This window comes from Oncorhynchus clarkii, chromosome 7, assembly GCF_045791955.1.
Source record: "Oncorhynchus clarkii lewisi isolate Uvic-CL-2024 chromosome 7, UVic_Ocla_1.0, whole genome shotgun sequence".
Classification (NCBI taxonomy): Eukaryota; Metazoa; Chordata; class Actinopteri; order Salmoniformes; family Salmonidae; genus Oncorhynchus; species Oncorhynchus clarkii.
In genome coordinates this window covers 3,198,303-3,211,133 of record NC_092153.1, presented here as the reverse complement: position 1 = coordinate 3,211,133, position 12,831 = coordinate 3,198,303, and the positions used below count along the sequence as shown (strand labels likewise).

Below are 12,831 nucleotides of genomic sequence, written 5' to 3'. Positions count from 1 at the left end.
GCTCCGACAACCAGGTGGCACCAGGTGGTCGCCGTGGGAGACATGGTCGACCTGCTCCCAGGAGTGTTCCAAAGTCTTCCGCACGCGCAAGCGCACCTGTGCCTCAGCCGAGGGCAAGAGCAGCCCCAGTGCCTGTAGTGGATCCCCAGTGGAGTACCAGGACTGCAACTCCCAGCCCTGCCCAGGTAAGACACTGACTACTCCAGTGCCTGTAGTGGATCCCCAGTGGAGTACCAGGACTGCAACTCCCAGCCCTGCCCAGGTAAGACACAGACTACTCCAGTGCCTGTAGTGGATCCCCAGTGGAGTACCAGGACTGCAACTCCCAGCCCTGCCCAGGTAAGACACTGACTACTCCAGTGCCTGTAGTGGATCCCCAGTGGAGTACCAGGACTGCAACTCCCAGCCCTGCCCAGGTAAGACACTGACTACTCCAGTGCCTGTAGTGGATCCCCAGTGGAGTACCAGGACTACAACTCCCAGCCCTGCCCAGGTAAGACACAGACTACTCCAGTGCCTGTAGTGGATCCCCAGTGGAGTACCAGGACTGCAACTCCCAGCCCTGCCCAGGTAAGACACTGACTACTCCAGTGCCTGTAGTGGATCCCCAGTGGAGTACCAGGACTGCAACTCCCAGCCCTGCCCAGGTAAGACACTGACTACTCCAGTGCCTGTAGTGGATCCCCAGTGGAGTACCAGGACTACAACTCCCAGCCCTGCCCAGGTAAGACACAGACTACTCCAGTGCCTGTAGTGGATCCCCAGTGGAGTACCAGGACTACAACTCCCAGCCCTGCCCAGGTAAGACACAGACTACTCCAGTGCCTGTAGTGGATCCCCAGTGTAGTACCAGGACTACAACTCCCAGCCCTGCCCAGGTAAGACACTGACTACTCCAGTGCTGCTGTATATCTGCTCAAATACTGTACTGATCTATTCACTTAACGAGCAGCGTAGAACCGAGATTGGGATTCCTTCAAAGTTGACAATAGCCTTTTAAAGGCCATTTCCCCCACGTTCTCGGAGATCGCATTCATGGTAAAAGCTGCTTAAGCGTGAATTGCCTTTAAAAGTCTGTAGTGAAAAACAAACTGGTCTAATAAACATGAATAAAATGTTTGGTTTTCATGTGCTGAAAACATGTAAAAAAACTCAGTATCTGGATAAATAGTTAACCCCTTACACTCTTTATGGATTGGGCTAAATTTAAATGTTTCTTACAGAAGAAATATGGAAAGTATATGCAAAACCATGGCAGCAATTAAAAGGGAAAGGTTTGGAGATGATGGGAAAATGATTACTAAAGTTGAGGACACAACAGTTCACCTGACTGACACAAGACTGAATCCAATTTATGTGCATTTTACATTTACTGTACTTTTTGCCGCATTTGTTGATAACAACATTTTAAAAAATCAAAGAAGTATCAACTATAAGGCACTATTTTTAGCTCTCCTTGTTGTTTTGTTTGGAACACAACCCTGCATCCCCGCCTTCACACAATTACTGTTGTTGTTTTGTTTGGAACACAACCCTGCATCCCCTCCTTCACACAATTACTGTTGTTGTTTTGTTTGGAACACAACCCTGCATCCCCGCCTTCACACAATTACTGTTGTTGTTTTGTTTGGAACACAACCCTGCATCCCCTCCTTCACACAATTACTGTTGTTGTTTTGTTTGGAACACAACCCTGCATCCCCGCCTTCACACAATTACTGTTGTTGTTTTGTTTGGAACACAACCCTGCATCCCCGCCTTCACACAATTACTGTTGTTGTTTTGTTTGGAACACAACCCTGCATCCCCGCCTTCACACAATTACTGTTGTTGTTTTGTTTGGAACACAACCCTGCATCCCCGCCTTCACACAATTACTGTTGTTGTTTTGTTTGGAACACAACCCTGCATCCCCGCCTTCACACAATTACTGTTGTTGTTTTGTTTGGAACACAACCCTGCATCCCCGCCTTCACACAATTACTGTTGTTGTTTTGTTTGGAACACAACCCTGCATCTCCTCCTTCACACAATTACTGTTGTTGTTTTGTTTGGAACACAACCCTGCATCTCCTCCTTCACACAATTACTGTTGTTGTTTTGTTTGGAACACAACCCTGCATCCCCGCCTTCACACAATTACTGTTGTTGTTTTGTTTGGAACACAACCCTGCATCTCCTCCTTCACACAATTACTGTTGTTGTTTTGTTTGGAACACAACCCTGCATCTCCTCCTTCACACAATTACTGTTGTTGTTTTGTTTGGAACACAACCCTGCATCTCCTCCTTCACACAATTACTGTTGTTGTTTTGTTTGGAACACAACCCTGCATCTCCTCCTTCACACAATTACTGTTGTTGTTTTGTTTGGAACACAACCCTGCATCTCCTCCTTCACACAATTACTGTTGTTGTTTTGTTTGGAACACAACCCTGCATCTCCTCCTTCACACAATTACTGTTGTTGTTTAGTTTGGAACACAACCCTGCATCTCCTCCTTCACACAATTACTGTTGTTGTTTTGTTTGGAACACAACCCTGCATCTCCTCCTTCACACAATTACTGTTGTTGTTTTGTTTGGAACACAACCCTGCATCTCCTCCTTCACACAATTACTGTTGTTGTTTTGTTTGGAACACAACCCTGCATCTCCTCCTTCACACAATTACTGTTGTTGTTTTGTTTGGAACACAACCCTGCATCTCCTCCTTCACACAATTACTGTTGTTGTTTTGTTTGGAACACAACCCTGCATCTCCTCCTTCACACAATTACTGTTGTTGTTTTGTTTGGAACACAACCCTGCATCCCCTCCTTCACACAATTACTGTTGTTGTTTTGTTTGGAACACAACCCTGCATCTCCTCCTTCACACAATTACTGTTGTTGTTTAGTTTGGAACACAACCCTGCATCTCCTCCTTCACACAATTACTGTTGTTTACACATTCCAAAAACAGTCCGTTATAAATCACAATCTGGGTCAGATGGGCATCATTTGAAAGCTTGTTCTACTGCCAACATGACTAGCTAAATGATAAAATACGTTAGGTTTTCACAAGGCAATTCAGAGAAGCAGGTCATCATTTTGGTGAGCATAGAATGGAGTCATGAACAGGGGTGTTAAAGTACTGAAGTAAAAATACTTTCAAATACTACTTAAGTCGTTTTTTGGGATATCTGTACTTTACTATTTATATATTTGACAACTATTAATTTTACTCCAATACATTCCTAGAGAAAATAATGTACTTTTTACTCCATACATTTTCCTTAGCACCCAAAATTACTTGTTACATTTTGAATGCTTTGCAGGACAGGAAAATGGTCTAATTCATGCACTTCTCAAGAGAACATCCCTGGTCATCCCTACTGCCTCTGATCTGGCAGACTCACTAAACACACATGCTTAGTTTGTAAATTATGTCTGAGTGTTGAAGTGTGCCCCTGGCTATCTGTAAATGTAAAAAAACAAGAAAATCGTGCCGTCAGGTTTGCTTAATATTAGGAATTTGAAATGATTTATACTTGTACTTTTGATACCTACAGTTGAAGTCGGAAGTTTACATAGACCTTAGCCAAATACATTTAAACTCAGATTTTCACAATTCCTGACATTTAATACTAGTAAAAATCCCTGTCTTAGGTCAGTTAGGATCACCACTTTATTTTAAGAATGTGAAATGTCAGAATAATAGTAGAGAGAATTATTTATTTCAGCTTTTATTTCTTTCATCATGGGTAGCCTTCCACAAGCTTCCCACAATAAGTTGGGTGAATTTTGCCCATTCCTCCTGCTGGTGTAACTGAGTCAGGTTTGTAGGCCTCCTTGCTCGCACACTCTTTTTCAGTTCTGCCCACAAATTTTCTATAGGCTTGAGGTCAGGGCTTTGTGATGGCCACTCCAATACCTTGACTTTGTTGTCCTTAAGCCATAACTTTGGAAGTATGCTTGGGGTCATTGTCAATTTGGAAGACCCATTTGCAACCAAGCTTTAACTTCCTGACTGATGTCTTGAGATGTTGCTTCAATATATCCACATAATTTTCTTCCCTCATGATGCCATCTATTTTGTGTACCCCCACAACATGATGCTGCCACCCCTGTGCTTCACAGTTGGGATGGTGTTCTTTGGCTTGCAAGCCTCCCCCTTTTTCCTCCAAACATAACGACGGTTATTATGGCCAAACAGTTCTATTTTTGTTTCATCAGACCAGAGGACATTTCTCCAAAAAGTTTGATCTTTGTCCCAATGTGCAGTTGCAAACCGTAGTCTGGCTTTTTTATGGCGGTTTTGGAGCAGTGGCTTCTTCCTTGCTGAGCAGCCTTTCGGGTTATGTCGATATAGGACTCGTTTTACTGTGGATATAGATACTTTTGTACCTGTTTCCTCCAGCATCTTCACAAGGTCCTTTGCTGTTGATCTGGGATTGATTTGCACTTTTCGCACCAAAGTACATTCATCTCTAGGAGACAGAATTATGAATTATAAGTGAAATAATCTGTCTGTAAGCAATTGCTGGAATAGTTACTTGTGTCATGCACAAAGTAGATGTCCTAACCGACTTGCCAAAACTATAGTTTGTTTACAAGAAATTTGTGGAGTGGTTGAAAACGATTTTGAATGACTCCAACCTAAGTGTATGTAAACTTCCGACTTATATTTTTTGCGATTACATTTACTTCTGATACTTAAGTACATTTAAGACTTTTACTCAAGAAGTATTTTACTGGGTGACTTTCACTTTTACTTTGTTTTCTTTGAAGGTATCGATATTTTTACTCAAGTATGACAGTTGGGTACTTTTCCCACTACTGGTCATGAATGTATTCTGCTGTGTGGACCACGGAACATGTTGACAATGTAACTAACACAGACTCATTCTGTTCAGGACAACCCAGGGTATAACACAGACTCATTCTGTTCAGGACAACCCAGGGTATAACACAGACTCATTCTGTTCAGGACAACCCAGGGTATAACACAGACTCATTCTGTTCAGGACAACCCAGGGTATAACACAGACTCATTCTGTTCAGGACAACCCAGGGTATAACACAGACTCATTCTGTTCAGGACAACCCAGGGTATAACACAGACTCATTCTGTTCAGGACAACCCAGGGTATAACACAGACTCATTCTGTTCAGGACAACCCAGGGTATAACACAGACTCATTCTGTTCAGGACAACCCAGGGTATAACACAGACTCATTCTGTTCAGGACAACCCAGGGTATAACACAGACTCATTCTGTTCAGGACAACCCAGGGTATAACACAGACTCATTCTGTTCAGGACAACCCAGGGTATAACACAGACTCATTCTGTTCAGGACAACCCAGGGTATAACACAGACTCAGTCTGTTCAGGACAACCCAGGGTATAACACAGACTCATTCTGTTCAGGACAACCCAGGGTATAACACCATGTCATCTTGTAACTAACACAGACTCATTCTGTTCAGGACAACCCAGGGTATAACACAGACTCATTCTGTTCAGGACAACCCAGGGTATAACACAGACTCAGTCTGTTCAGGACAACCCAGGGTATAACGCCATGTCATCTTGTAACTAACACAGACTCATTCTGTTCAGGACAACCCAGGGTATAACACAGACTCATTCTGTTCAGGACAACCCAGGGTATAACACAGGCTCATTCTGTTCAGGACAACCCAGGGTATAACACAGACTCATTCTGTTCAGGACAACCCAGGGTATAACACAGGCTCATTCTGTTCAGGACAACCCAGGGTATAACACAGACTCATTCTGTTCAGGACAACCCAGGGTATAACGCCATGTCATCTTGTAACTAACATAGACTCATTCTGTTCAGGACAACCCAGGGTATAACACAGACTCATTCTGTTCAGGACAACCCAGGGTATAACACAGACTCATTCTGTTCAGGACAACCCAGGGTATAACACAGACTCATTCTGTTCAGGACAACCCAGGGTATAACACAGACTCATTCTGTTCAGGACAACCCAGGGTATAACACAGGCTCATTCTGTTCAGGACAACCCAGGGTATAACACAGACTCATTCTGTTCAGGACAACCCAGGGTATAGCACAGACTCATTCTGTTCAGGACAACCCAGGGTATAACACAGACTCATTCTGTTCAGAACAACCCAGGGTATAACACAGACTCATTCTGTTCAGGACAACCCAGGGTATAACACAGGCTCATTCTGTTCAGGACAACCCAGGGTATAACACAGGCTCATTCTGTTCAGGACAACCCAGGGTATAACACAGGCTCATTCTGTTCAGGACAACCCAGGGTATAACACAGACTCATTCTGTTCAGGACAACCCAGGGTATAACACAGGCTCATTCTGTTCAGGACAACCCAGGGTATAACACAGACTCATTCTGTTCAGGACAACCCAGGGTATAACACAGACTCATTCTGTTCAGGACAACCCAGGGTATAACACAGCCTCATTCTGTTCAGGACAACCCAGGGTATAACACAGGCTCATTCTGTTCAGGACAACCCAGGGTATAACACAGACTCATTCTGTTCAGGACAACCCAGGGTATAACGCCATGTCATCTTGTAACTAACATAGACTCATTCTGTTCAGGACAACCCAGGGTATAACACAGGCTCATTCTGTTCAGGACAACCCAGGGTATAACACAGACTCATTCTGTTCAGGACAACCCAGGGTATAACACAGACTCATTCTGTTCAGGACAACCCAGGGTATAACACAGACTCATTCTGTTCAGGACAACCCAGGGTATAGCACAGACTCATTCTGTTCAGGACAACCCAGGGTATAACACAGACTCATTCTGTTCAGAACAACCCAGGGTATAACACAGACTCATTCTGTTCAGGACAACCCAGGGTATAACACAGGCTCATTCTGTTCAGGACAACCCAGGGTATAACACAGGCTCATTCTGTTCAGGACAACCCAGGGTATAACACAGGCTCATTCTGTTCAGGACAACCCAGGGTATAACACAGACTCATTCTGTTCAGGACAACCCAGGGTATAACACAGGCTCATTCTGTTCAGGACAACCCAGGGTATAACACAGACTCATTCTGTTCAGGACAACCCAGGGTATAACACAGACTCATTCTGTTCAGGACAACCCAGGGTATAACACAGACTCATTCTGTTCAGGACAACCCAGGGTATAACACAGACTCATTCTGTTCAGGACAACCCAGGGTATAACACAGACTCATTCTGTTCAGGACAACCCAGGGTATAACACAGGCTCATTCTGTTCAGGACAACCCAGGGTATAACACAGACTCATTCTGTTCAGGACAACCCAGGGTATAACGCCATGTCATCTTGTAACTAACATAGACTCATTCTGTTCAGGACAACCCAGGGTATAACACAGACTCATTCTGTTCAGGACAACCCAGGGTATAACACAGACTCATTCTGTTCAGGACAACCCAGGGTATAACACAGACTCATTCTGTTCAGGACAACCCAGGGTATAACACAGACTCATTCTGTTCAGGACAACCCAGGGTATAACACAGGCTCATTCTGTTCAGGACAACCCAGGGTATAACACAGACTCATTCTGTTCAGGACAACCCAGGGTATAACGCCATGTCATCTTGTAACTAACATAGACTCATTCTGTTCAGGACAACCCAGGGTATAACACAGGCTCATTCTGTTCAGGACAACCCAGGGTATAACACAGACTCATTCTGTTCAGGAACACCCAGGGTATAACACATACTCATTCTGTTCAGGACAACCCAGGGTATAACACAGGCTCATTCTGTTCAGGACAACCCAGGGTATAACACAGACTCATTCTGTTCAGGACAACCCAGGGTATAACGCCATGTCATCTTGTAACTAACATAGACTCATTCTGTTCAGGACAACCCAGGGTATAACACAGGCTCATTCTGTTCAGGACAACCCAGGGTATAACACAGACTCATTCTGTTCAGGACAACCCAGGGTATAACACAGACTCATTCTGTTCAGGACAACCCAGGGTATAACACAGACTCATTCTGTTCAGGACAACCCAGGGTATAGCACAGACTCATTCTGTTCAGGACAACCCAGGGTATAACACAGACTCATTCTGTTCAGAACAACCCAGGGTATAACACAGACTCATTCTGTTCAGGACAACCCAGGGTATAACACAGGCTCATTCTGTTCAGGACAACCCAGGGTATAACACAGGCTCATTCTGTTCAGGACAACCCAGGGTATAACACAGGCTCATTCTGTTCAGGACAACCCAGGGTATAACACAGACTCATTCTGTTCAGGACAACCCAGGGTATAACACAGGCTCATTCTGTTCAGGACAACCCAGGGTATAACACAGACTCATTCTGTTCAGGACAACCCAGGGTATAACACAGACTCATTCTGTTCAGGACAACCCAGGGTATAACACAGACTCATTCTGTTCAGGACAACCCAGGGTATAACACAGACTCATTCTGTTCAGGACAACCCAGGGTATAACACAGACTCATTCTGTTCAGGACAACCCAGGGTATAACACAGGCTCATTCTGTTGAGGACAACCCAGGGTATAACACAGACTCATTCTGTTCAGGACAACCCAGGGTATAACGCCATGTCATCTTGTAACTAACATAGACTCATTCTGTTCAGGACAACCCAGGGTATAACACAGACTCATTCTGTTCAGGACAACCCAGGGTATAACACAGACTCATTCTGTTCAGGACAACCCAGGGTATAACACAGACTCATTCTGTTCAGGACAACCCAGGGTATAACACAGACTCATTCTGTTCAGGACAACCCAGGGTATAACACAGGCTCATTCTGTTCAGGACAACCCAGGGTATAACACAGACTCATTCTGTTCAGGACAACCCAGGGTATAACGCCATGTCATCTTGTAACTAACATAGACTCATTCTGTTCAGGACAACCCAGGGTATAACACAGGCTCATTCTGTTCAGGACAACCCAGGGTATAACACAGACTCATTCTGTTCAGGACAACCCAGGGTATAACACATACTCATTCTGTTCAGGACAACCCAGGGTATAACACAGACTCATTCTGTTCAGGACAACCCAGGGTATAACACAGACTCATTCTGTTCAGGACAACCCAGGGTATAACACAGACTCATTCTGTTCAGGACAACCCAGGGTATAACACAGGCTCATTCTGTTCAGGACAACCCAGGGTATAACACAGACTCATTCTGTTCAGGACAACCCAGGGTATAACGCCATGTCATCTTGTAACTGTAGTGGATCCCCAGTGGAGTACCAGGACTACAACTCCCAGCCCTGCCCAGGTAAGACACAGACTACTCCAGTGCCTGTAGTGGATCCCCAGTGGAGTACCAGGACTAAAACTCCCAGCCCTGCCCAGGTAAGACACAGACTACTCCAGTGCCTGTAGTGGATCCCCAGTGTAGTACCAGGACTACAACTCCCAGCCCTGCCCAGGTAAGACACTGACTACTCCAGTGCTGCTGTATATCTGCTCAAATACTGTACTGATCTATTCACTTAACGAGCAGCGTAGAACCGAGATTGGGATTCCTTCAAAGTTGACAATAGCCTTTTAAAGGCCATTTCCCCCACGTTCTCGGAGATCGCATTCATGGTAAAAGCTGCTTAAGCGTAAATTGCCTTTAAAAGTCTGTAGTGAAAAACAAACTGGTCTAAATGTTTGGTTTTCATGTGCTGAAAACATGTAAAAAAACTCAGTATCTGGATAAATAGTTAACCCCTTACACTCTTTATGGATTGGGCTAAATTTAAATGTTTCTTACAGAAGAAATATGGAAAGTATATGCAAAACCATGGCAGCAATTAAAAGGGAAAGGTTTGGAGATGATGGGAAAATAATTACTAAAGTTGAGGACACAACAGTTCACCTGACTGACACAAGACTGAATCCAATTTATGTGCATTTTACATTTACTGTACTTTTTGCCGCATTTGTTGATAACAAAATTTTATAAAATCAAAGAAGTATCAACTATAAGGCACTATTTTTAGCTCTCCTTGTTGTTTTGTTTGGAACACAACCCTGCATCTCCTCCTTCACACAATTACTGTTGTTGTTTTGTTTGGAACACAACCCTGCATCTCCTCCTTCACACAATTACTGTTGTTGTTTTGTTTGGAACACAACCCTGCATCTCCTCCTTCACACAATTACTGTTGTTGTTTAGTTTGGAACACAACCCTGCATCTCCTCCTTCACACAATTACTGTTGTTGTTTTGTTTGGAACACAACCCTGCATCTCCTCCTTCACACAATTACTGTTGTTGTTTTGTTTGGAACACAACCCTGCATCTCCTCCTTCACACAATTACTGTTGTTGTTTTGTTTGGAACACAACCCTGCATCTCCTCCTTCACACAATTACTGTTGTTGTTTTGTTTGGAACACAACCCTGCATCTCCTCCTTCACACAATTACTGTTGTTGTTTTGTTTGGAACACAACCCTGCATCTCCTCCTTCACACAATTACTGTTGTTGTTTAGTTTGGAACACAACCCTGCATCTCCTCCTTCACACAATTACTGTTGTTTACACATTCCAAAAACAGTCCGTTATAAATCACAATCTGGGTCAGATGGGCATCATTTGAAAGCTTGTTCTACTGCCAACATGACTAGCTAAATGATAAAATACGTTAGGTTTTCACAAGGCAATTCAGAGAAGCAGGTCATCATTTTGGTGAGCATAGAATGGAGTCATGAACAGGGGTGTTAAAGTACTGAAGTAAAAATACTTTCAAATACTACTTAAGTCGTTTTTTGGGATATCTGTACTTTACTATTTATATATTTGACAACTATTAATTTTACTCCAATACATTCCTAGAGAAAATAATGTACTTTTTACTCCATACATTTTCCTTAGCACCCAAAATTACTTGTTACATTTTGAATGCTTTGCAGGACAGGAAAATGGTCTAATTCATGCACTTCTCAAGAGAACATCCCTGGTCATCCCTACTGCCTCTGATCTGGCAGACTCACTAAACACACATGCTTAGTTTGTAAATTATGTCTGAGTGTTGAAGTGTGCCCCTGGCTATCTGTAAATGTAAAAAAACAAGAAAATCGTGCCGTCAGGTTTGCTTAATATTAGGAATTTAAAATGATTTATACTTTTACTTTTGATACCTACAGTTGAAGTCTGAAGTTTACATACACCTCAGCCAAATACATTTAAACTCAGATTTTCACAATTCCTGACATTTAATACTAGTAAAAATCCCTGTCTTAGGTCAGTTAGGATCACCACTTTATTTTAAGAATGTGAAATGTCAGAATAATAGTAGAGAGAATTATTTCTTTCAGCTTTTATTTATTTCTTCATGGGTAGCCTTCCACAAGCTTCCCACAATAAGTTGGGTGAATTTTGCCCATTCCTCCTGCTGGTGTAACTGAGTCAGGTTTGTAAGCCTCCTTGCTCGCACACTCTTTTTCAGTTCTGCCCACAAATTTTCTATAGGATTGAGGTCAGGGCTTTGTGATGGCCACTCCAATACCTTGACTTTGTTGTCCTTAAGCCATAACTTTGGAAGTATGCTTGGGGTCATTGTCAATTTGGAAGACCCATTTGCGACCAAGCTTTAACTTCCTGACTGATGTCTTGAGATGTTGCTTCAATATATCCACATAATTGTCCTCCCTCATGATGCCATCTATTTTGTGTACCCCCACAACATGATGCTGCCACCCCTGTGCTTCACGGTTGGGATGGTGTTCTTTGGCTTGCAAGCCCCCTTTTTCCCCCTTTTTCCTCCAAACATAACGACGGTTATTATGGCCAAACAGTTCTATTTTGTTTCATCAGACCAGAGGACATTTCTCCAAAAAGTTCGATCTTTGTCCCAATGTGCAGTTGCAAACCGTAGTCTGGCTTTTTTATGGCGGTTTTGGAGCAGTGGCTTCTTCCTTGCTGAGCAGCCTTTCGGGTTATGTCGATATAGGACTCGTTTTACTGTGGATATAGATACTTTTGTACCTGTTTCCTCCAGCATCTTCACAAGGTCCTTTGCTGTTGATCTTGGATTGATTTGCACTTTTCCCACCAAAGTACATTCATCTCTAGGAGACAGAATTATGAATTATAAGTGAAATAATCTGTCTGTAAGCAATTGTTGGAATAGTTACTTGTGTCATGCACAAAGTAGATGTCCTAACCAACTTGCCAAAACTATAGTTTGTTTACAAGAAATTTGTGGAGTGGTTGAAAAGCGATTTTTAATGACTCCAACCTAAGTGTATGTAAACTAGTTTTAATGACTCCAACCTAAGTGTATGTAAACTAGTTTTAATGACTCCAACCTAAGTGTATGTAAACTAGTTTTAATGACTCCAACCTAAGTGTATGTAAACTAGTTTTAATGACTCCAACCTAAGTGTATGTAAACTAGTTTTAATGACTCCAACCTAAGTGTATGTAAACTTCCGACTTATATTTTTTGCGATTACATTTACTTCTGATACTTAAGTACATTTAAGACTTTTACTCAAGAAGTATTTTACTGGGTGACTTTCACTTTTACTTTGTTTTCTTTGAAGGTATCGATATTTTTACTCAAGTATGACAGTTGGGTACTTTTCCCACTACTGGTCATGAATGTATTCTGCTGTGTGGACCACGGAACACGTTGACAATGTAACTAACACAGACTCATTCTGTTCAGGACAACCCAGGGTATAACACAGACCCATTCTGTTCAGGACAACCCAGGGTATAACACAGACTCATTCTGTTCAGGACAACCCAGGGTATAACACAGACTAATTCTGTTCAGGACAACCC

The 12,831-nt window shown here is 43.0% G+C and overlaps 1 protein-coding gene across 1 annotated transcript in view; it reads left to right on the top strand.

The window, feature by feature from the left end:
- Positions 1–12,831, top strand: part of LOC139413980 (semaphorin-5B-like) — a 59,363-nt gene that overhangs the window by 36,487 nt on the left and 10,045 nt on the right. The window contains exon 15 of the mRNA XM_071161865.1: positions 1–185. This exon is cut by the window's left edge and continues 55 nt beyond it. Coding sequence (XP_071017966.1) covers positions 1–185 — 185 coding nt within the window. The remainder of the gene's footprint in view (positions 186–12,831) is intronic.